General features: G+C 46.6%; 3 protein-coding genes across 4 annotated transcripts; 1 reads left to right on the forward strand and 2 right to left on the reverse strand.

Annotated features, from left to right (window-relative positions):
• Window positions 1-284: 284 nt before the first annotated feature.
• LOC120814804 (actin, cytoplasmic 1) lies at window positions 285-4093 on the reverse strand. Its single transcript, XM_040169876.2, has 9 exons — window positions 3747-4093; window positions 2527-2651; window positions 2316-2444; window positions 2075-2185; window positions 1887-1971; window positions 1563-1724; window positions 1261-1452; window positions 825-1006; window positions 285-727 (listed from the first exon to the last, which is right to left on the reverse strand). The coding sequence occupies exons 2-9, from the start codon at window positions 2647-2649 to the stop codon at window positions 584-586; spliced, it is 1128 nt and encodes a 375-aa protein (XP_040025810.1). The 5' UTR covers window positions 2650-2651; window positions 3747-4093; the 3' UTR covers window positions 285-583.
• Window positions 4094-8135: 4042 nt separating this feature from the next.
• Window positions 8136-11262, forward strand: LOC120830196 (L-rhamnose-binding lectin ELEL-1-like). Its single transcript, XM_078086423.1, has 6 exons — window positions 8136-8366; window positions 9062-9097; window positions 9243-9293; window positions 9620-9761; window positions 9838-9983; window positions 11144-11262. Exons 1-6 carry the CDS (start codon window positions 8333-8335, stop codon window positions 11170-11172), a joined length of 438 nt encoding a protein of 145 aa, XP_077942549.1. The 5' UTR covers window positions 8136-8332; the 3' UTR covers window positions 11173-11262.
• Window positions 11263-12190: 928 nt separating this feature from the next.
• Window positions 12191-24276, reverse strand: LOC120830750 (phosphatidylinositol 3-kinase regulatory subunit alpha-like). Of its 2 annotated transcripts, XM_040195628.2 has the most exons (17): window positions 24067-24276; window positions 22591-22976; window positions 22190-22319; window positions 21805-21897; window positions 21604-21675; window positions 21305-21421; window positions 20984-21182; window positions 20704-20786; window positions 18024-18129; window positions 17741-17839; window positions 17441-17621; window positions 17226-17351; window positions 15941-16083; window positions 15228-15404; window positions 15063-15137; window positions 14072-14242; window positions 12191-13969 (listed from the first exon to the last, which is right to left on the reverse strand). In XM_040195628.2, the coding sequence occupies exons 2-17, from the start codon at window positions 22780-22782 to the stop codon at window positions 13780-13782; spliced, it is 2154 nt and encodes a 717-aa protein (XP_040051562.2). In that variant the 5' UTR covers window positions 22783-22976; window positions 24067-24276; the 3' UTR covers window positions 12191-13779. The 2 variants fall into 2 exon arrangements, with proteins under 2 accessions (XP_040051562.2, XP_077942541.1); XM_078086415.1 differs by lacking the exons at window positions 20704-20786; window positions 20984-21182; window positions 21305-21421; ... (3 more) ...; window positions 22591-22976; window positions 24067-24276 and adding an exon at window positions 18330-18726.
• Window positions 24277-24719: the final 443 nt, after the last annotated feature.

Here is a 24719-nt window from a genome sequence, read left to right on the forward strand (position 1 = left end):
CCTTTAGAATAGAAGCATTTGTACCCTTTAATAAAACCGCTCTTATGAGCAAAACCATAACATTTAATCAAGTCAGAATCGTCAATCATCTAGACCGGCTGCTATGAGAGACTTATCTGATCATGTGGAGCATCAAGTCAACAAACTGGATCTAAAAGTTCATTTTTCCTCTTGAGCCAAAATGTACAAGTAAAAGTTGCTGGTTAAAAACCATGAGTATGCGGCTGGATGTAAAGAGTCTTAAAGAAAATCTTAACTAAAAACATTAAAGATGTAAACAGATGTTGTCAGCTGCATTTTATTTCTCAGTGAACATTTATACAGCTCAACTCTGACAGAAAAGGTTTAGAAGACAAAAGCACAATTTGTTGCCTTGTAGAGGTAGAAAGATGTTCTGTGATAATACTGTTGTATCACCAGAAGGTGAGTAGCTAAGAGCAGAGATGGAGGCGCATGTTCAGACACGTTAAACAGGAGCTTGACTCATCATCATCTGTGTGGCACCTCGTAGCGTTAAGTCTGTTCACACAAGATGAACCATCGTGAAGCAAGTCAACAGCCCCGCTGGGGAACGGGAGCTTCTCTAGAAGCACTTGCGGTGGACGATGGAGGGGCCGGACTCGTCGTACTCCTGCTTGCTGATCCACATCTGCTGGAAGGTGGAGAGGGAGGCGAGGATGGAGCCGCCGATCCAGACGGAGTACTTCCTCTCTGGGGGAGCAACGATCTGGAGGACGGGAAAAAAAAAAAAAAAAAAAAGTAGGATCAGACAAGGCAGCCTTCATTTATTTGCACACACTTTGTTTTTATTAAAGCAGCTATACCTTGATTTTCATGGTGGGCGGGGCCAGGGCGGTGATCTCCTTCTGCATCCGGTCGGCGATCCCGGGGTACATGGTGGTGCCACCGGACAGCACGGTGTTGGCGTACAGGTCCTTACGGATGTCCACGTCGCACTTCATGATGCTGTTGTAGGTCGTCTCGTGGAGGCCAACAGACTCCATTCCTGATCAAACAACCAGAGGTCACTTATGTTCTAAACACCAACTGCACAAGTCGAGACAATGTTCACCATTCAAACCCAAGTGGGACATTTGTCTGGTGTTGACGAGACCCTGAAAAAACATTATGGCTCAATGAGGCCAAATCATCCCCTGTTCCCCAAGAGGTCAATAGATGAAGACCAGACTGTTCTCTATTGTGCATTTTAAATCTCATTGTGGTAAACCAACAGTACAGTTCTCGTTAGTCGTCACCCACCAAGGAACGAGGGCTGGAACAGCGCCTCGGGGCAGCGGAACCTCTCGTTGCCGATGGTGATGACCTGTCCGTCAGGGAGCTCATAGCTCTTCTCCAGGGAGGAAGAGGAGGAGGCCGTCTGCATCTCCTGCGCAAAGTCCAGAGCCACGTAGCACAGCTTCTCCTTGATGTCTCGCACGATCTCACGCTCAGCTGGAATTAGTACAAGAAGTCAAATCAGAAAGTAGAAAAACCACCAGACGTTCAGGAGCTTTATTCAGAGGAGTTTGTTTTGGAGCGAAGAGCCAAGCTTAGACGTGTACCCGTGGTGGTGAAGCTGTAGCCTCTCTCCGTGAGGATCTTCATCAGATAGTCGGTCAGATCTCTGCCAGCCAGATCCAGACGGAGGATGGCGTGAGGAAGAGCGTAACCCTCGTAGATGGGCACCGTGTGGCTGACACCGTCACCGGAGTCCATCACAATACCTGCAAGAAACCAAAGGTTCCAAAATGTAAATAGTTCCACCTACTGATCGACGAACCGTACAACCAACGTGTGACAAACACGTCAGTGTTTTAAGAAGGTCCTAAAATAAGACCCAACATTAGCGGTTCCAGTTTAGAGAAATGTTCAGTCATGAGTTTCACCTGTGGTACGACCGGAGGCGTACAGGGACAGGACGGCCTGGATGGCCACATACATGGCAGGACAGTTGAAGGTCTCGAACATGATCTGCAACGAAGACAAAGATGACATTAAGACCAGACACAACCTGCTGTGGCGCCGTCCCCACACTGGTCTCATCAGACTCCACATCAATGCTGAGCGAACACACCTGTGTCATCTTCTCCCTGTTGGCTTTGGGGTTGAGTGGAGCTTCAGTCAGAAGGACCGGATGCTCCTCAGGTGCAACACGAAGCTCGTTGTAGAAGGTGTGATGCCAGATCTGCAGGATGGGACAGATTGTTGTAAGCGGTTGCGTTAAAGACATGAGGACAAGTCCTCTGGCGGTGGAGTCTTTACTGATGAAGGAACAAAGTGCAATTTTGACGCCCATGTTGGACAGCCATCTTCACCTTCTCCATGTCGTCCCAGTTGGTGACGATGCCGTGCTCGATGGGGTACTTCAGGGTCAGGATGCCCCTCTTGCTCTGGGCTTCGTCTCCCACGTAGCTGTCCTTCTGTCCCATGCCCACCATCACACCCTGCACACAAACACACCTTCAGCACCACACCTCCCCCTGGAGTTACCTGGTGGGTGCTCTAATGGGCTTCATCGAAGGGTACCTGATGTCTGGGGCGACCCACGATGGAGGGGAAGACGGCTCGGGGGGCGTCGTCTCCGGCAAAACCGGCTTTGCACATGCCGGAGCCATTGTCAACAACCAGGGCAGCGATATCGTCTTCCATTTCTGAAGGGACACGTTGAGATTAGAACATGCTGGTTACTCCTCTACAATGACGCGTGAACCACTGTGGTATTTGTTAAGGGGATCAACCTGTACACGGTAAATACTGAAACCAGGAAAAATGACTCCGTAAAGATTTGGAGAACTAAGATGAGACGTTGAGAAAATGTGCCAGAAGAAAGAGACGTCATAATATCCTGTCGCTCACTAGTGACTTTAAACACATCCGGTTACAAAACCAGTGATGCAACAACGTCATGAATTGAATATGTAGCGTTTGTCATGTAAAACTCAAACTAGTTCTTTTAAGAGTTCCTCCTGCAGCTGTCAGTGGAGTGACGGTTTATTGGGCGTGATGCGTCAAGTCATCCAACCTGAGGCCCATGTGACCCACCAGACCAGTCGAAGGGTTTAAGCTCTAAAACGAACACCCGACTCCACCCAGAAGCACCACCACATTGACTGGATGTGCAGAAGCCAATCGGAGTTCCACATCATCTACAAAGAAGGAGCCACACCTTTGTTTGCAGAAAACATGGCCGACCGTGACAAGAACCGAAGATTCAAATTATTGTCTAAATTAGTGTTTTATTTAGGAAACTTACACAGGAGGGATTAAAAAAAAAAGTGTATATTACTGATGACTCATGATTGCATTCAGAGTAAAACCACATTTTAATCAGAAGTGGTTCATACACAACAAATACTAATCCTCTTTAACTTGTTCAGGTGCTAAAAGCATCTGTCTTTATTGTAGCAGCCTCAGAGTCCCGTTTGTCACGGAGAATTAATTGTGTTTATATAGACACGATCATCACTTGAATTAACTCATTAGTTTGTATTCTAAAAATGTTATAAACTGGTGAAATTTGCAGATAATGTCTCACAGAATAATAACTCAGACCTTTAGCTGCTCTCAGAAAGCTGCAGTTGTTCTTTAAGGGAAAACATCTACATCTACGTCCCCTGTGAATGAAGCCGGCGGGTCTGAATCCGACACGGACGTGATCACATGGCACTCAAACAGCTGCTGATCAGCCTGATCGATCAACAGTTCTCACATTAAAGTTCTAGCGCGTGAGCGGCGTCGGGTCTTACCTGAGCAGGTGCGTGTGCGTGCGGAGCCGAGCAGGTGAGTGTGGATGCGCTTCGTCGTGAAGGAGCGCACCTGTTTTATGCGCGCTGGCGGCCCCGCGCGCGCTTCCCATATAAGGCAACGTTTCCTCAGCTCGCGCCCTCATTGGTCCAGGTGAGCAGGACGCCACATGTTGCCTCAGCGCGTGTCCTGATTGGACGGAGAAGCCATCCGTCATGTGTGTGCGCGTGTGTGTGTGTGTGCGTGTGCGTGTGCGTGTGTGTGCGTGTGTGTGTGTGTGTGTGTGTGTGCGTGTGCGTGTGCGTGTGTGTGTGTGTGTGTGTGTGTGTGTGTGTGTGTGTGCGTGTGTGCGTGTGTGTGTGTGTGTGTGTGTGTGTGTGTGTGTGCGTGTGGAAAGGGGAGGGGGGAGGCTGAAGGCTTCTCTTTACCAAAATACTTCTCTCAAGATGTGTTTCGTTTGCTCCTTTACCGGGTTTGAACGTTATGATTGTAGAAAAAGTTACAAACAGAATCCGATAATGTGAACAATTTAATTTGAGAAGGTTACACATTGAGGAGGAGATTCCACGTTAGTTTATTTGTGTCTGATGATGAAATAAGGCGCATTGCAGGTAGATCCTGCATATCAGGGTCGTCTCGTCCTCCTCTGAAACATCTCATGTCCTCTCGACCACGACAGGCAGAAGAACTATTGTGTTCTCATGAGATATGGAACAAATCATTTATCACTGCGTGGTGATGGTTTGAGGATGGAGGCACATGGAGGCTGGACAGCAGGGGTTTGTTCATGTGGGGCATGTCTATAGTATATACATTTATATTTATACAGTATATATGTAATATATACAGATATATATGTATATATATATATATATATATATATATATATATATATATATATATATGTTTATATATATTCAGAGTGTCATTATCTTTCTTTGCTGATCACTTGTTTGACTCTCTCCTCTTCGTCATCCCTTCTGACTCTTCTGTTTTTTGCTTCTTATTTCTGTCACTGATCAAGTATTGACTTGTGACTAAATAATGACAATCGATTGTTTCTGTTAACTCAATTTGTTTGACTTCTTTAGCACTTGTTTAGCATGTCTTTAGCATGTCTTTAGCATGTCTTTAGCATGTCTTTAGCTGCAGAGGCGTCCACACCCCGGACCTGCAGGGACTTGTTTAGTTTCCCTCTTGCTTCTTTATGTCATTTCAATCAACAAAGTTCCTTTTTTAGGACTTTGCACTCAGCCAAACACGACGCGAGGCTTCGGAGTGTCACAGGTATCCGGAGGCGGGGCCAGTTCAGGTGTGGCGACGCCCCCCTGCACACCATCCCGGAGCGTCTTCCCATTGTGTCCTTGTAGGGACTCAAATCCAGCTGAACATCCATCTAAAGACCAATTACAGCAGTTTGTTACTGTAGGGCGACTGAGTGGGGAGCAGGTCGTCCTCCAATCGGAGGGTTGGGGGTTCGATCCCAGTCCTGCTAACCCCCACGTCCGTGTGTCCTTGAGCAAGACACTTTGCTCCTGTAGCTGGATGTTAGCTACTGATGGCAGGTGTCACTGTGTGGTAGTGGGCGAATGTGTATGAATGGGTGAATGGTGTCATGTGGTGTTAAAGTGCTTTGAGCGGTCGGGGGACTAGAAACAGACCGATTAGCAGTTGTAGTTGATTTGTTTCCTCTTTGTTCTGGTTCATATGTCTCTTCGTGACCTGAGAGGTCTCTGCTCGCTGATTCAGAGCCCGACCCGAGAGTCCACATCGCTCACATTCTCCGGCTGGTCCAGGCCTGCTCCAGGAGCGTATCCGCCGAACCACACCGACTGACGTGACACAACAGCAACCAAACAAGGCGTGAACACGGGAGCCACCTCCCGGATGGGGCGCCGTGTTCCTGTGACGGCGTGCAGAGACTTGACCTGCAGGGAGATTTACCGCTGCACACTGTCGCTATTCACGTGTTCAAGTTTCAGCTTAGCTGTTGTCCGGTACAAAGTAATGAGCTGATTCGTATAAAATGAGCTAATGAATGTTAATGAGATGTTGTACATGGTAATGGCTGATGTCCACTATTCCTAACCACCTTACCTTGACCTCTGTGGAAAACGTCACAGCGTCAAGGAAAGATGGTGAGGAGAGTTCGTAAGGAGTTAGGAAGAGACACACGCGGTGCTTAGGGAATCGACTCCACTTCCACTGAGCTGCTAGTTGTGATGGACGGAGACGCATGTTGGTGACGTCAGTCTGCAGCGGCTACAGAGAAGCGTCTGAGGTGCCTTCATGTGCTGTTACAGTGTGTGGGACGGAATTATCTCCTTTCCTTTGGCAAAGGATGCTCCGGTGGTTCCTCTGCTAAAGGAGCTAAGTAAGGACGCATTGAGGCTCCTTTCCTTAAAGAATAGAACAGCTCTTATCATGGCGCCACTTCCACTACTTCACTTCATTTCACTCAGTCATCGCCTCACCTCCATCGCCTCAAGTTTCATCACCTCATCACTTAACTTTCATCACAATCGTCATCTCTTAAGTTTCACCTCAGTGAAGAACTTTCTGCAGCTTCCTGTGTTTTACTTTGAAACTCTGCTGCCCCCTGCTGTTTTAAACACACACACACACACACACACACACACACACACACACAGTCGTATTTAAGGCTGGCGCAGGCTTCTGCGTCTTTACGCGCCATCGTTTCGACGCACTCGTTTCATTTCATGGTTTTCAAAGGGTTGCATGTGTTGCAGAGCAGTTCACCTCAGAACAACAGTGCAGGTGCAAAGAAGAGACCCACACATTCTAATCTTATGAAGCACCTGTTGAAACGACACGCTTCAACAAAGCTGGTAGACTCCAGACCTACGGATGCTGACAACCAAAGCTGGACTTTACACGGACTTCAGCCGATGAGCCGGGCAGAGCTGAATAAATTGATCACTATGTTGTCGATGAGATGCATCCTCTGTCTCCCCCTGGACTACTGTAACTCTCTCCTGCAGGTCTCCTGCTACCACCATTCCACCTCTGCAGCTCATCCAGAATGCAGCAGCTCCACTGGTCTTTAACCTTCCTAAGTTCTCCCTCACTCCTCCACTCCTCCGCTCTCTTCACTGGTACCGGTGGATCATCCAGTTCTAAACATGGTGCTCACGTACCAGGCTGTGAATGGATGGGGTCCAGCTTCCATCCAGGACCTGGTCCAACCCGACATCCCGACCCGCACTCTCCGCTCTGCATGTGATAAACTGCTTGTTCCTCCTCACTGAGAGCAAAACACTCCACTAGATCTCCACTCTTTGCTGTCCTGCTCCTAAATGGTGGAAGGAGGTCTCTGAAGACATCAGGACCACAGAGAGCCTTCACATCTTCAGACTAAAGACACACCTCTTCACACTCTACCTCCACTAACACACTAACTACCTGCAGCACTTACATTGGACTTATAATGGTTCTTATCTACGGCAAGTTGGACATCGGCTTATTTGATAAAATCACACTTTCTTGTTTATTGTTCTTCTGAGTTTGTGTCCTTATGGTTAAATGTTCTTATTGTAAGTCGCTTTGGATAAAAGCGTCAGATAAATGACGTGTGATGTGATGTGATGTGATGTAATGTGATGGGAGAGGAGCCTCCCACAGGATTGTGTTATGTGTGCGGCTGAGACAAGACACCGTCCTCAATTTGTGTCTGGAAGCGTGTTATCGGTTGGTGCCACCTAAAGGTTAAAGGTTAAAGGTTAAAGGGCCTCCATGCAGGATGTGAGTCAATAAATACCAGCATGGAGACAGTGTGCTGAACGATGGCGTGATGATCGGTGATGATCAGTGAGCCTCCTGGTTGCTTCATGAGGACGTGTGGACGCTGGTATGTACGAGCCTGAGGCCGCCACCTGGAGCTGCTGATGCATGCTGGGACATTGTCAGGGTGTTGGGTGTCTTTGTGGCTCTCAGCAGCAAACATGTGGAAACGTAAAATAAAAGAAATATTAGTAAAATTATTGTTATTTAAATGTGAGTTTAAAATATAATCGTATCCCCGTCTTTAATCACAGACAATGAATCAAGTAACATGTAAAGTGTTTTTAACAACGCATCATGTCAAATATTATTCATTATTTCTGAATGTCCTGTAGTTCTCTTCTTCTTCTTCTTCTTCATGTCTTGACCTTGGACTCAGAAGTGGAAGAAGATCTTCTGTGAGGACGAGAGACCGGTGCTCCTCAGCTCTGCTCTGTAGTCCTTCACGCAGGTCTTCCAAAGACCAGGTTCCTCTGTGTCTCAGGGCCCCGTAGAGCCCCCCCGCCTCAGATAACAGATCCAGATGTGTTTCCTTCCAGTTTTAATGAGAAGCTGAGAGCTGAAGCCTTAAAGTCCTGAACCCCGTGGAGTTTATAGACCTCTGTCTCTACAGGGTCCTACATGTTCCTCGCATCTGGTTCAGGAGGCCCCCACATGCCTGCAGCAGGGGGGAGGGGTGCTGGCGTCAGCATGTCTGGCGTCTGCACGGGCACATAAATACCCGGAGGTCCAGATGCTGCCTCCACTGTCGCTCTTCTCTGCGAGGAGGTGAGAAAGAGACGCCACCATGGTCCCACTGAGGCTGCTGGTCTCCTTCGGCTGTGAGTCTCTTCTGCTTTACTTCATTCTATGTCGTGCTGATGTGTTCTAGACTAAAGATCAAAGACTAGACTACAAACTAAAGACCAAAGACCAGAGTAAATACTGAAGACAAGACTCAAGACTAAACTATACTCTATACAAGCGATAAACCAAACTATAGACTGAAGACCAGACTATAGAATAAAGACCAGGCTATAGACTGAAGACCAGACTATAGAATAAAGACCAGGCTATAGACTGAAGACCAGACTATAAAATAAAGACCAGACTATAGAATAAAGACCAGGCTATAGACTGAAGACCAGACTATAGAATAAAGACCAGACTATAGAATAAAGACCAGGCTATAGACTGAAGACCAGACTATAAAATAAAGACCAGACTATAGAATAAAGACCAGGCTATAGACTGAAGACCAGACTATAGAATAAAGACCAGACTATAGAATAAAGACCAGGCTATAGACTGAAGACCAGACTATAGAATAAAGACCAGGCTATAGACTGAAGACCAGACTATAGAATAAAGACCAGGCTATAGACTGAAGACCAGACTATAGAATAAAGACCAGGCTATAGACTGAAGACCAGACCTCCTCTCAGGAGATGCTCTGAAGCTTCTCCCTGGGATGTCCTGAGCTCCTGTGAGGTGGAAAGCTGATCTGAGGTCTGATGAGCTTGTGTTGTGTCCTCAGTGCTGTTTGCTGTTGGCTGTTTCTCTCGAGCTGCTGGTGAGTGTTTCAACAACTATTCGTGTCTGAATATTGATCTGGAGAAGCCCCCAAATACTAAATACAGAATGCTGATGATGAAGATGATGAGGATTGTGATGATGGAGATGCTGGTGATGGTGATGACCTCTGTGTGTTTCCACAGAGGGAGAGGTCATCTACGCCTGTTTCAATGAGACCGCTGTGATGTCATGTGGTGAGAAAACACACTCGTCTTTGTCGTTAAAGTTTTTACATTTCGGGACAAATTCTTCGCTCAGAATGTTTTTACGCTTCAGTATGAGTTGAATTTGTGACCTTTTGGATTTTGTTCTGCCAGGCTAGCTGTTTCCCTCTGTTTCCAGTGTTTGTGCTAAGCTAACCAGCCGGGTTATGAATCTGAACATCTGCAGGGTTTACCACCAAAATGTCCCCCTGAGGACACTTCCTGTCCCATAAAACGCCCAACTTCATTCAGGGAGCAGGGTAATGACACTGTCCTCCTCCTCCACCTCCTCCTCCTTCTTGTCTCTTCTCCTCTAGATGTGGGAGCTAAGATCAAGCTGGATCACATCCTGTATAAGGTTGGCGTGGGGACGAGGTGTGGTGAAGGAAAGCGTTTCCCTGACGACGGACCTGAGACCTTCTGCTCCTTCCCCTGGGCGGAGATGGTGGTGGAGGACTTGTAAGAGGAGGAGATCCATTAATCACATCAACCTGCGCGCTCCACCTCTGGTTCTGACCCCACCCTCTGTCTCCAGGTGTGGCAACAAGAGGTCCTGCGAGGTCCCCGTCACCGAGCTGGTGTTTGGTGAATACCCCTGTAAGGAGCAGACCAGATACCTGGAGGTGTCCTATACCTGCGCCACCCCTGCTCCACCACCTCCTCCTCCAACCAAACCTGACTGTACGTACACACTATGGATTTATACTGCTACTCTCTCAGGGACTCTTGCTTGAACCCTCAAACCAGGTTTTTACCCTCAAACACTCAATGAGGGTCTGAGGTTGAGGCTTCAGATAGGCTTACGGTGGTCTGGTTCAGGTCTAAGGTGGTCTGCTTCAGGTCTCAGATGATCTGGTTCAGGTCTTAGATGGTCTGGTTCAGGTCTCAGGTGGTCTTGTACAGGTCTCAGATGTCTGGTTCAGGTCTCAGGTGGTCCAGTTTAGGTCTGAGTTTTGGTCCAGATTTTGGGGTTCCGGCTCAGGGAGTCAGGTTTGGTTTTTTGGAAAGTGCAATTTCATCAAATAAGCTGATGTACAACTTGCTGTAGATAAGAACCATTATAAGTCCAATGTAAGTGCTACAGTTAGTTAGTGTGTTAGTGGAGGTAGAGTCTGAAGAGGTGTGTCTTTAGTCTGAAGATGTGAAGGCTCTCTGTGGTCCTGATGTCTTCAGAGACCTCCTTCCACCATTTAGGAGCAGGACAGCAAAGAGTGGAGATCTAGTGGAGTGTTTTGCTCTCAGTGAGGAGGAACAAGCAGTTTATCACATGCAGAGCGGAGAGGTCAGAGGTCGGGATGTCGGGTTGGACCAGGTCCTGGATGTAAGCTGGACCCGATCCATTCACAGCATGGTACCTGAGCACCAGTGTTTAGAACTGGATGAGCCACCGGTACCAGTGAAGAGAGCGGAGGAGTGGAGGAGTGAGGGAGAACTTAGGAAGGTTAAAGTGGAGCTGCTGCAAGTGTTTGTGACAAACGTCATAATCGATTTGTTGTGTCGTCATTACAATGAGTCAATGAGTTAATGAGTCAATGAGTTAATGAGTCAATGAGTTAATGAGTCAATGAGTTAATGCGTCAATGAGTCAATGAGTTAATGAGTCAATGAGTTAATGAGTCAATGAGTTAATGCGTCAATGAGTCAATGAGTTAATGAGTCAATGAGTTAATGCGTCAATGAGTCAATGAATACTTAACTTGCACTACAACGATGGTAATAATTTAATGAATAAGCTTCAAGTGAACGCGTGTGTGTGTGTAGCTGAGTGTGAGAGTTTATACTATATGTACATATACACATTATATTATACTTATATTCTCTCCCTCCGTTTGTCTCTACAGGTGAAGATAAATCAGCTGATGAAGTCTGATGAAAGAGGAGATCAAAACTCACGAGTCAAAATGTTTGAAACAAATCTTTACTCCAGAAGGATTTAACATTAATAAAATCATCATCTTCTGCTCGTCTCACTTTTATTTGCCGTTGTACTGTTCTGGTATCTGGTATCTGGTATACCAGAACAGTACAAAAATAAATGGTATAAATATTCTGGTTTCGGTGATCGACTCTTCTGCCTTCTGACGTAGGACGATTATCTGATCGATTATCTGAAGACATCTAGTTCAAACTAACGAGACGGGTTGATCAGCCCGATGTCAATCATCTCGTTAATGTGAGCTGGATAATGGAACATTTCATCGACTTAGTTGAACCACGTACGAGGAACAGGGCCCTGAATTCAGACATATTAAAATGTATACAATGAAGACAGTATGGATTAAAGATGGAGGAAGAAATCATGAATTCAGTCATATTACTAATTACTAATTAAATGGTCTTTAAAAGGTTTTTGTCATTCCAGCTATTTTGACAGAAAACAGTAAAAACATGATTTAAAATGAGGAAAGAACCCGATCACAGAGAGGTCTGGAGCAGACGTTCAAATTAGTAAAAGTATGAAATAAATCCCCTCGATTGTAAATCATATTTTAGACGTTGCCACGGTGACATTAAAGTGCTTTACAGTCACTCAGTCTGACCAGGTGACGTCGGAGTGGATGAGAGCAGAATGGAGCTTCGTGGTGCGTTCAAGTGCACCTCAGAAACATTACATTACACTAAAAGGCTGTGCACACTTCTTCTACGGTAAAACAAATACAGAGGAGGCACCAAGCGATAACACGCTTCCAGACACAAATTGAGGACGGTGTCGTCTCAGCCGCACACGTAACACAATCCTGTGGGAGGCTTCTCTCCCATCACATGACATCACATTACATCACATCACATGACATCACATGTCATTTATCAGACGCTTTTATCCAAAGCGACTTACAACAAGAACATTTCAACCATAAGGACACAAACTCAGAAGAACAAGAACAAAATGATCAAAAACTTGCTTTTTATTTTCCTCAATTTTGACATCAACAGTAAAATTGAAAAGCAAATACATAAAATAAAATAAAACCTGTAAAAAGAAAAGAATTTCTGATACAGAAAAAAGTGTGTTTATTTTACGGAATTAGGACACAATTGAGCCTTAAAAATGGAACAAAAACCTGGAATATTCTGATATGATTTACAAGTTATTCAAAAGTACGTTTAGAGTTGTGCGGCTTAAAAATATCTGAAATGAGAAGTTTGTAAACTGAAAAGAAGATTTCTGCTGACATTTATTATTAGAAACTTAATGATCAGTGAGTGATAAAAATCATTCCTAAAAATAAATATGTACGAGACTGAAACGTTTTATTAATGAAAAAGCTCAAAATAAAAAAGTGAATAAATTAGCGAAAATAGTGCTGAAATTAAACAAACACTAAATTGCAGACGCCGCGTAACTGAAATATTTGAGACTTTGTCTTGTTAAAGACGTATGGAGTCCCTCAGGGCTCAACATGAGGCCCATTGATCTTATGTTTAATGTCAACAATTATTAAAAGAAAATCAAACCTAAAAGTTCTTGAATAACAAATTAATTATTCCAAATTTTTAAAAATAACAATGCATTTAACGGGATTTTTTGTATATAAATTGTTTTTCTGCAGATTTAAATATTTTTATTAAATCCAAAAATATATTAACTTGAGACAAGGTTTCATTCATCAAGATCCTGTTAAAGATAAAAGTCATTCACAAAGCAACAAAATGCACAAATGAATGATACAAAGAAACATCTGGAGATGAATATTTGTCTGCATGAATTAAATCCCCCAAAAAAGAAAATTTCTCTGGAATAGTTAGAAAAGCTTGAAACATTTACATACAGATAAAACCTTGGATTTGAAAATAAAAGCGTAGTAGTGTAGAAACGTTGAAATACTTGGGACCGTCCGCCTCCTGGACCACGAGTCCAGAAGAACGGAGAGGAACAGCCGGGATGCAGATGTTTGAACATCTCTGATGCTGAAGCAAACGCGTTTATTTAAAAGAAAAAAAAGAATTAAAGAATCAACCGTCCACGCGGCAAAATGAAACAAAGCCACGATAAATCGGAAGAAATTGGACCTCGAGTTGGGGGGGGGGGGGGGTCAAAGGTGGACCTCCGACTTTGGAGGCTTAGGTAACCGTAGCGACGCACACGCAGGTCAACGGTGTTCATGAGGACCTGTGGTGTTCAGTTTGTCTAAAAACATTTTCCTCATCATCTTCTTCCTCCTCTCTTGAGATTGCTAGCGAATCTTTTTGTAAACAAACATGTCGTCATGTTATTCTCAAGGTCATTGATTATTAATAATATGATACACGCGGGATTGTCCAACAACACTCTGATGAGGTGGGAACATTTACTTTCCGAACTTTCTTTCAGTCCCTGAATGCCTCTCACCTGTCTGATCAAACTTCCTCGTCTTTGAGGAGGACAAAAGAAAGGGGTGTTTTTCTTAAAACAGGAAGTTAAAGCTCCACGTGAAGACCTCCACCGTTTCTCCTCACAACTCCTCCCTGCCGAGCTGGACCCAGAGGGACCGGCGGGTCAGCGCCTCGGCTGGCTGTAGACGGGGAAGGCCAGCGTGACGTTGAGCGAGTCGTTGTGCTGGACCAGCGAGGTGTGCTGGTAGTGGAGGACCAGCTCCTTCAGGGAACCGTACAGGTTGTACGGCTCGGCGAAACCGAAGCCGGTGCTCGTCTTGTTGATGACGCAGTGCTTCACCTCACCGTCCACGCTGAGGGAGGGAAGGAGATCATGTGAGAGGGCCCACGGATTCTATTAGTGATACAAGGAGTCAGATAAAAGGTAAACGAACAGGTGCGCCGGTGAGACTTACACCACGGAGCAGGCGTAGCAGCCCGGCTTGCTGCTGTCTCGGACCAGGAAGCTTCCGTCTCTCTTCCCGCGCAGCAGAGACTCCGCCTGAAGCCGGTTGATGTTCCCCAAACGCCACAGACGCTCGTCGTGGTGAGGAAGGTCCTCCTCATCCTCCACCATGCTGTACTCGCTGGGGAGGGGAGGGGGGGAGCAGGTCAGCGGGGGCCAACAGTACGCGAGCAATGATAACACAATGAACACGTGGTTATTGTCGAGATGAGGGTGGTCAAACCTCACAGGTAAGGGGCCACACACGGCTGACTTCAACCTCAAGTGGACCACGCTCGTCCGACTGTAACGTTAGCGCCACGCGTCTGACTAACGTCAGCGCCACGCGTCTGACTAACGTCAGCGCCACGCGTCCGACTGTAACGTTAGCACCACGCGTCTGACTAACGTCAGCGCCACGCGTCCGACTAACGTCAGCGCCACGCGTCCGACTAACGTTAGCGCCACGCGTCCGACTAACGTTAGCGCCACGCGTCCGACTAACGTTAGCGCCACGCGTCCGACTAACGTTAGCGCCACGCGTCCGACTAACGTTAGCGCCACGCGTCCGACTAACGTTAGCGCCACGCGTCCGACTAACGTTAGCGCCACGCGTCCGACTAACGTTAGCGCCACGCGTCCGACTAACGTTAGCGCCACGCGTCCGACTAACGTTAGCGCCACGCGTCCGACTAACGTTAGCGCCACGCGTCCGACTAACGTTAGCGCCACGCGTCCGACTAACGTTAGCGCCACGCGTCCGACTAACGTTAGCGCCACGCGTCCGACTAACGTTAGCGCCACGCGTCTGACTACAACGTTCATGAAGTAGCTTATTTAGTGTTTTTCACCTGACCAATCTTTGGTAAAAAATAAACTTAACGTAATCCTCACATCTCCCATCATCCTCGCTGGTTATTTGCTGCCTAATCAACCGGTTGGACACACATTCGTGGACTTACTCCTCTACGGTTTCGTTCTTCAGGCCGAGCCACTCGTTCAGCTTCCTCTGACGGACGCCCTTCTGAGTCAGCCACCTGAGTACACAAGAGTACACGAGAGTACACATCCGTTAGTACAAGCACCGGGTCGCAGCAGCGCACATGCTCTCTGCGAGCGGCTCTCACATGAGGTACTGGTCCCTGGTCTTGCGGAGCTGAATCAGGTCCGGCTTGATGCTGTTCATCTTCTTGTCGATCTCCCTGTAGTCGGCCGCCTGTTTCTTCAGGTCCACCTCCAGGTGCCGCTTGCTGTCCACGATCTCACTGATCCGAGACTTCAGCTTGTCGTAGTTCTCAATGATCCTTCACACACAATATTAAATCACTTTATGGGTTTTTCTATCAGATACAATCTATTTTGTTTGTAGAGGACCAGGTTCAAATGTACAGGAGGCTGCAACAAAACGGCACTGAAGATAAACTTTTAATAAATACATTTAAACATGTAAATATAACACCTGTCATGGTTAAGACATGTTATGGACTTGATCTTTCCAAAACCAACTGTTTAGGTGTCAATGGGTTAAAGCAACATTAACATTTGTATGATCAGTATCATACAAACTTCTCTCACAACTTCAAATAGAAGAACATGGACCTCGAGGCACAAAAAGGAGGCGAAAAGGACTTGAGAAGTCCAGCGGTGCATCACTACAAAGCAGATCAATGAAACATGTTGAGCTGCTTCCCTTGGTCTTAAAATACTGGACTACGAACCATAAATCTACAAGCAGGTGGTTTCTTCCTGCAGACTCTGGTGCCATGGCAACAAGGGCTCCTCCTCCTCGTGTGTGTGTGTTAAAAAGGTCTCCCCAGAGTTACCGTGGCAACAGCCCTACCTCTGGATCTCCTTGTCGTTGCCCTCTCGCCGAAACTTCTCGATGTACTCTTTGCTGAAGCGCTCCTGAGTCTGACACTGCTCCTCGAAGATCTTTATGGTCTCATTGAAGGCCTCAATGGCCGTCCTCTTCATCTGGATTTCCTGCAGGAGGAGACGAGGAGACGAGGAAGGAGAGGAGAGTGTCATGTATTGAATCGTAGTCAGGGTTCATACACATTTTGACCAGTGGATTTGCATCAAACTAAATTTCCATGACCAAATATTTAGTGAAATCTGGGTGTAAAAAAGTGAAGAGAATTCCAAAAGGTTGACAGTGTTTCCGCTACATTGAATTAACCCCCAAGAAAGTGTGTTTTTTCAGGTTTACAGTAAAGCCTAGTTTATGCTTCTGCGTTTTCAGAGACAGGTCGTTATTAAAAGGAAGAACGTTTACGAGAGAACGGATCAGATTGAAGAGCTTTTAAATATGAGCGCTTGTACAAGCCGTCATTGGCGGACTATGAGGACGCCGGATGGCCTCTGATTCATGGAGGGAGATCTCCACAAACGAGGGGGACAAAGTCGTGGAGGAAAATACGGGACAAATGTGTCCTTGATGAAGAGCAGCAGTGTGGATGCACGGGGCAATAAAGTCTATGATCAATAAATAAAGCAACCAGCGACTTCCACACACAAAGACGTGACTCTCCAGGTCGTCTTCAACAGAACACGTGACTCCACCTGTTGTTCTGGAGGTGAATCGCTCTGCAACACACGCACGACTTTACAACCAGGAAGTGAAACGACGTAAAGACGCAGCCTTTATTCACTATGGATGAATATCGTTTCCTGCTAAAACAGAACGTTTTTCTTATTTATTTTTTTACTTCAAATTATGGACAACATGTTAATTGTTAACAGTTTGCGTAGAGATTCTCTGTACGAGCTGCAACTAAAGATCTGTAACATACTGAAGGCCTTTATGTTGGATCGGTGCTCCTTGTGTGTATTGACGTCATGATCGTTTATCTACCGCGCGACAGGATTTATTAATTGTATATTAAGTTGACGCTTTGCTGCGTAAAATAAAGACGAAACAAAAACGTGTCTTAAATTAACCACATGACAATATAAACATAACTAATTTCCAGGACTTTTCCAGGCCTGAAAAATTAGCATTTTAAAATTCCAGGACTTTTCCAGCTTTTTCCTGAGCGTAGGAACCCTGCGTAGTACATAGTACATAGTAGTATTTAACCGTAGGGGGTCTTATTGCATAGTACTGTCGTACAGTGTAAACGTACCTGTGAGGTTCTCGTGTACTCCTCGTACAGCCGGTCGTACTCTCGATTCTTCTCCTGGAACTGCAGGTGATACTCGTGGAGCTTCTTCCCCACAGCTTCGATACTGTCCTCCTTCACAACCTGGTCCTGAACAACAACAACAACAACAACGTGTCCAACCAGAGGCCTGCTGAGCAGAAGCACCACCTGCCCACGAGTCCCGGCGCCGTACAGACCTGCTGGTGTTTGGAGACCGGGTACAGCAGCTTGACGTCCAGCTTGGGGTTGTACTGGGCCAGGGACTCGTGTCGGTAATGGTTGATCAGCTCCACCACCGAGCTGAAGGTCAACGGGTCGGAGAAGCCGTATTTCCCCTCCCGGTGAAAGATCTTGATCAGCTTGTTGTTGCCTCCTTTCCTGAATGCGGTCAGAGGACGACGTGACGCACGAGTCGAGTGAGTTAAAGCGCCTTAAGGCACCAGATGGGCTGAGCGCCGTACAGACGAATAAATACACGGATATCAACGCCGTTTCACCTGAGAGTCAGAGTGTAATCGCCGTGCATCTTAGTGGAAGCGTCTCGGACCAGGAACGTACCGTCAGCCGTGTCCCTCAGCTTCTCATTCACTTCCTCTCTGCAGACAGAGGACACACACACACACACACACACACACAATCAACACCCAGCTGGAAGAACACCCTGTGTGTAGTACTACTACTACTACTACACTGAGTTGTTCTTACAGTGTAGTACTACTACACGGTTGCAACTCAAAGTAGGACGCAAAATCAGCGGTTGTCCCCGGACGTGTCTATTACCTGGAGATGTCTCCCCAGTACCACTCGGCGTCCTGCAGGGAGATGCTGTTGTTGAAGCTGCAGGAAGCAGCTGGAGATGAAGACTTGATCGGTTTAGGAGGCAAAGCTGCAACGACAGGTTACAAAACCAAAGGTTTCAGTGCGCCCGACCTTTACCCAGAATTCCCTTCTTAGGACATCTTCAGAGAGGACAACGGTTTAAAGTGTAATGCAAGTCGCTAAATGACCTGTAATGTAATGTAGTAATTTGAACACGAACACGTGGACTCTGAGGCAGACCACCAGGTGTTGCCCCCCCCCCCCTACCTGGACTCTGCATGCTAATGTAGCAGAGGATCCGGTCCCGTCCCCTCGGCGGCTCGCCCCCCCACCCCTCCTCTTGCTCCATGCCGGCCCCGCTACACCCTTCAGAGCCTCACGGGGGACAGACCAGACCCGGGTCCTCGTAATCCGGATCTCATGGCGTCCTCGCTGATCCCGCCTCCAAAAACCCGGACGTCACCTGGGAGCGAAGCGGCTGTGTGCGTTTTCTGGCTTTTCTTTTTTTTTTTTTTCTCTCCTCGACTCACTAATTCAGAGCGAGATCTGCAGGATCGGCTTCACTGCTCCGCCTTCCTTCAGACTCCACCCGGGATCCTCAGACGTCTGATGGACACAACTTAAAGTCTCCGTCCGTCTGCCTCCGAGCCGCGGTTCAAAGCTCAGGAGAGCAGCTTGGAGATGTGTGACATCACCGCCGGCCCCCAGCCAATCCGGCGACGGCAGTGATATCACCGAGGCAACACCCCCCCTCTGCTCTGCTGCATCCTTCGCTGTGTGGACGATGATGTCATCGCTTCAGCTGCCGCTCAGATGAATTAACGGCACAAAGAGCAAAGGACTCATTCACAGATTCCACCTGACCATCACCACTTAAGTATTACTTATCCATCACGTGTGAACGAGTCTGCAGCAATGCAATTACTTCATTGAAGTACTAATACCACATTGTAGAAATGATCCGTGGTGGTGCAAGTCCTGCAGTATGAAAGCATTAAAGCTCACTAATTATCCGTAATAATATATATTATTCATGCATTAATCACTTTAAAAGGTGGAGGTCATTTTAAATCAATTATATTTCATTTTAAATCAAAGATTATTTCAGTACGAGTGAAATATTTATGTAACAGAAGTACTCAAGTGCCTGAGTACTTGATGAAGTTAATGTACTTACATTGCAGTTCACTTCACATTCTGCTGAAGTCAGAGCTTCATGTTTTAAAGCTGCATTCTCTGCAGTGACCAGCAGGGGGCGACTCCTCTGCTCCCATAGACGTCTATGAGGAAATGACTCTACTTCTCTGTAGTGACCAGCAGGGGGCGACTCCTCTGCTCTCATAGACGTCTATGAGGAAATGACTCTACTTCTCTGTAGTGACCAGCAGGGGGCGACTCCTCTGCTCCCATAGACGTCTATGAGGAAATGACTGTACTTCTCTGTAGTGACCAGCAGGGGGCGACTCCTCTGCTCCCATAGACGTCTATGAGGAAATGACTACTTCTCTGTAGTGACCAGCAGGGGGCGACTCCTCTGCTCCCATAGACGTCTATGAGGAAATGACTACTTCTCTGTAGTGACCAGCAGGGGGCGACTCCTCTGCTCCCATAGACGTCTATGAGGAAATGACTCTACTTCTCTGTAGTGACCAGCAGGGGGCGACTCCTCTGCTCCCATAGACGTCTATGAGGAAATGACTCTACTTCTCTCTTGATTTATTCCCTCAGTAAACATTGTAAACATGAGTTTATGGTCTCAGTCTCTAGTTTCAAGTCTTCTTCAACACCACATGATGTTCATCTAGTAAATTATGGTCCATTTAGAGTCAAACAGACCATAAAGCAGGGGATGTTTTAGGGCGGGGCTACACGCTGATTGACAGGTGTCCAATAGACCTGGGATTCTGGCTGAAGCAGACGGCGAAAATTGGCTTGACTTCTGGTGTGAACGCAGCACAACTCGCCAACGAAGCCGGCAAAATGACAGCGTGAGATGGAAAGCAGATGTCCAACGCTGATGGGAAAGCCGGTGGAAGAAAACTGGGCTACAGATGCAGAAGAAGTCCGTCATCTCGCTGACAGGCAGCAATGACAGAAACCTTCACCATCACGTGGTGTCATGTGAAGAGGAACTGATTCACTGCTGAAGCATTAAACTAATTCATTCTCAGATTATAAGGCTACATTTTAATTTGTATTAACTTTATTTAAATTGTATATACAGTGGGGCTACACGCTGATTGACAGGTCTCAATAGACCATAAAGCAGGAGATGCTTTAGGGCGGGGTTACGCGCTGATTGACAGGTCTCTAAATAGACCCTAAAGCAGGAGATGCTTTAGGGGGGGGCTACACGTCGTATGTGATGTATACGGCGTCTCGACTCCCTCCTCACTCCATATATGGTCACTTCCTGTTCACTAAAATTCAGAACCACAAACCGACGACGGTCGTCACCATGACAACGTCCACGTACTTTGCGTTGCACTAAAATGTTGCATTCCTCACATTCAGGAGCAGAAGCCTGAGTTTATATTAAACGTATTCTGGGTACGTTTACTTCTCTGATCTCCTCTGGAGGAACCGTCGTAGTGTCAAAGTGATCACACGCACACACACACACACACACACACACACACACCTGGTGCTGCCTGGACCATGTTGAGCTCGCTGGTGATCAGAACCTCCAGGACCTGGACCAGAGGATCCAGACTGGGCTCGAACCTGAGGAGGAACAGAGAAGAACCTTCAGATGTTACTAACAAGTAACTTGAGATAATAAATAGTTTCATTCATCGTTAGAACTTCAATCTGCAGAACCAAACTCTGAAAAGGGTTTTCATAGTAGATATGAATCATCTCCAATGACCCGTTGGTTTGAGGAGGTTCTGGTTCTACACGATCACGATGTCGTTACTGACCCTGCAGGAGGTCTGAAGAGAAATGGGCTGAAGGTCTCCGCCAGGCTCCGGGGGCTCAGCTGGGTTCTGGACCCGTACAGGCAGAGCCGGGCCAGGTGGCGGACCACGCTGAGCAGCGTCAGACCGTACTGGGCGGGGAAACTGGGCGAACTGGCCACGCTCCTCAGCAGCTGGGCACATTCCTCCAGGTCACGGACCTCTGGAGAGGCAGAAGAAGAACCGTGTTGGTGGGGAAACAGGGAGGAGAAAGAACTAGAATGAGAAGGAGGAAGAAAGGAAGAGGAGGAGAAGCGGGAGGCGAGGGGGGGGTCAGAGTGTCACCTTGCACCGCGTGGATCATGTCGGTCTGCAGCGAGCTCGGCAGGACGGGACCCGGCAGATCCTGCAGGAACCGGATCACTCCGTCACACAGGGACGACACCTCCAGCTGCTCCAGGTCTGAAAACAAACGCACCCCCACGTATTCTAAGAACCTGCACTCCATCGTCATTGTTTATTATTTCTCCTCACTCAACTACTTCCTGTCTGCTTCTCCACTCTGAAGTACTCCTCAGCGTACCAGGAGAACACCAAGTACGCACAAAAGTACCACAATGTTCTACTACAAGCAGCTTGCTCACCTGCGTCGGCCAGCTCTCTGGTGTCCAGTCCTCCTCCAGTCACACCGCGATACACATCGAGGTTCTCCAGACCTTCAGCAGAGGCACCAGGGACACGGAGAGGTGTTGATGTCCAGAGAAGAACAACCTACTTCGTATGTACGTCGTTCTGATGGGGGGGGGTGTGTGTGTGTGTGTGTGGTGTGTGTGTGTGTGTGTTACCTTTGGCCTCGATGGCCTCCATCAGTCGGGTGAGTAGGGGAGGAGCCGAGTCTGGAGGCGCAAACTGCTCGGGAAGGTCCGGCATCGTGAATCCTAACGACAAACAACAAACAGTTACTTCCTGTCAAACTAAAGTTCTGACGGTTCATCACGTCAGATTGACGTTAACAGGTCTGTAATATTCTCAGGAGAACATCAGGAGAACATCAGGAGAACATGTTTATGAGCCAGAAGTATTAGTTCAGCCGACCAAAATTATTAATATTTTTAATTGCACACTTTTATTTTGAAAGAGAAACCACGCGTGTGACAGGAAACCGACTGAGGTTGAAGAAGAATAAAGTTTATGTCTTCTACATATTTATATCGATGCTTCGGTTCTCACCCTCCGACTCAGAGTCCATCCTCACGGACGCCGCGGACCCCGGCCTTTGGGGGCGGGGCTTGGGTGTGGGCGGGGACATCCTCTTTCGACCAATGAACTCCACGTAGGTCCCCGGGAAGTCGCCTTTCTCCTGTTGCCCAGAGACGCAGCGAGTTGAAGAGAGTCCACGATGCACAGAACAACAACAACAACAGCATCACTGAAGACGGCGGTTTATTTTAATCAACAACGCGTTAAGAACTCATCTCCTAAAATTAAAAATGAAATAGTGTAAATCAATCTGTGAAGCCGCTCCAGTTGATGAAATATCACTATCTGAGCCGTCTAACGGGGTGATGCCTTCAAGCACTGCTGTTTTGTGGCGGCCCTGAGGGTCAAAGGTTAAAGCGTCTCGGGGTTACCTGCGTGGTCTCGTTGACCCCCGGCAGCCAGCCGATCTCGGAGGGCCGCTCCTCGGCCCCCCCGACGCAGCCGAGGGCGAGTAGCGCCCCCCTGCTGACCAGCAGCATGTCCCCCACCCGCAGGTCGATGTCCTCCTCGCGCTCCTTCTTGTAGTCGTACAGCGCTCGGTACTGGAAGCCCTCCGAGCTCATGGCGCTTACAAAAAGGTCACGAATAAAAAAAAGAAGAAGCTCCGAGTAGAAAAATACCAGCGTGGGCTTTTATCCTGAGGTCTCCATGCGCGCTAACGTCCCGTCACGCCTGCAGGCCGCAGCCGTCAGAGCGTCCCGCCGCACATCAACAGCAGCCTGAGCAGAGGCCACATCTGCAGAGGCGACGACTCCACCTGAGAGGAGGGAAAAGGTCAACGGGAGGACAGAAATAATCAGTGGATCGATACAGACGACCAAGCAGAGATCTGTGAGGATCCTTTTAAAATACTGTCCAAAACTCTGAGCGTTTAGAAATATATATATAAGTAACTATTTAATACTTTTCTTTTCTATTCTTGAATTTAACAGAATGTAAACAGTCAATAATATTGCTAATTAGTTAATATAGATTTTAAATTCCATACGTTACGTTGAGTTTTTTTCTCTTGTGATGAAAGACAAATAAGGAACCCGAACATTACAAAGACAGATGATTCATCCATTAGTCGCTCAACAGGAAACTAATCAGCATTTCTAAACCTACAACTGGCTGAATCCTCTCATTTTAAAGTTGTGTGTGAAAATGACAAAAGTTTTTAAACTGTAATTTTTAGGTTGACTAAAGTAACGGGTATAAATATATTCATATTTTAGTTGCCTTTTATAAAAAAGAGAAATATCTCATTTGAACCAGACACATTTATTGTTGGCACGTTAAATAAGTAATAATCGCAGTGACACAAATTAATGTGCAGTTTCAGCCGAGAAGAGTCCAACAGTCTAAAATGTAACATTTTTAAATATAATTATTTTACAGGTAGAAAGCTGGAAAACGTGTTTTTTAAAGGGGCTTTCGTTGAATAGGAAAGATTTCAATCACGAACAGTAAACGTGATTAAGGAATGTAAGACCACATAAATAAAGCCGAACACATGAAAATAACGCGTTTAATATAAGACACAATCTAGTTTATTTCGTAATATACGTATTTTACTCGTGTGAGTTTATATTCACACAAACACGCTGATTTTAAAGGGGCTGCCGCCGGAAGTAAGAACGGAGGTTGTAAATTCAAGGATACGTTAGAAAGCGCGTTAGTATTTAAACGTAGTACAGTACGAACGCATTTAACATGTCATCGTTTAGCATTTATTTAACTCATTTAAAACGTGTGTCATAAAAGCAACAAAACAATGCCTCTCTCCAGGAAACCGGAAACGACAACACATGCCAGTGTTAGCTTAGCATGCTAGCTTAGTTGTCAGTCGCTCCAAAACGTCTCACCTTTCTTTTGAGTTTTTCACCGATTAAAACGTCCGGCGGCGCAAACAGCGGCCGGCATCGTGGAGCAGAGAGACCCTCCGCGCCCACGGGCCCCTGGAACCGGAATATGACGAGACTTGATCGATTAGTCACAAAAGAAGAGAACTCGTGCTTCAGCCGTCTGGACGTTAGCGCGTAGACGAGCGTCAAGTCAGCGTCAATATTTGAACCACTTCCGGTACGGAGTTTCAGTATTAAAACGCAAAATACGCTAAAGTAAAAGTTTAAGACTACAACTCTGATATGTTAAAATTCAATTTCAAATTGTAATCATTTTCTATTAGCCGGAATCTATCATATGACGTCTTTAACCAGGTAGAATGTCTTGCATAAGTGTAGCAAGAATTGACAAGGTCTTTCAGTGGCTTTCAAAATAAAAGGCTTCCGCGTTTAACCGCATTAGCGACGAAGCAACGCCGCTTATCAAAGAACGTTGTTTGCAAAACTCAAGAATATTTCCAGTTTTTCTGAACAACATCTTTTAACTTCGCATAAAAACACCACAAACAGGAATTTAAGAGATTACAGCAGGAAAAGGGGATGTGTGTCACTGACGTCACATCCGGTGACCTAGATTTGAATGCAGTGCGCCCGACAAAAGAGTTTGTGGGGGT

This window comes from Gasterosteus aculeatus, chromosome 13 (assembly GCF_964276395.1).
Source record: "Gasterosteus aculeatus chromosome 13, fGasAcu3.hap1.1, whole genome shotgun sequence".
Taxonomy (NCBI): Eukaryota; Metazoa; Chordata; class Actinopteri; order Perciformes; family Gasterosteidae; genus Gasterosteus; species Gasterosteus aculeatus.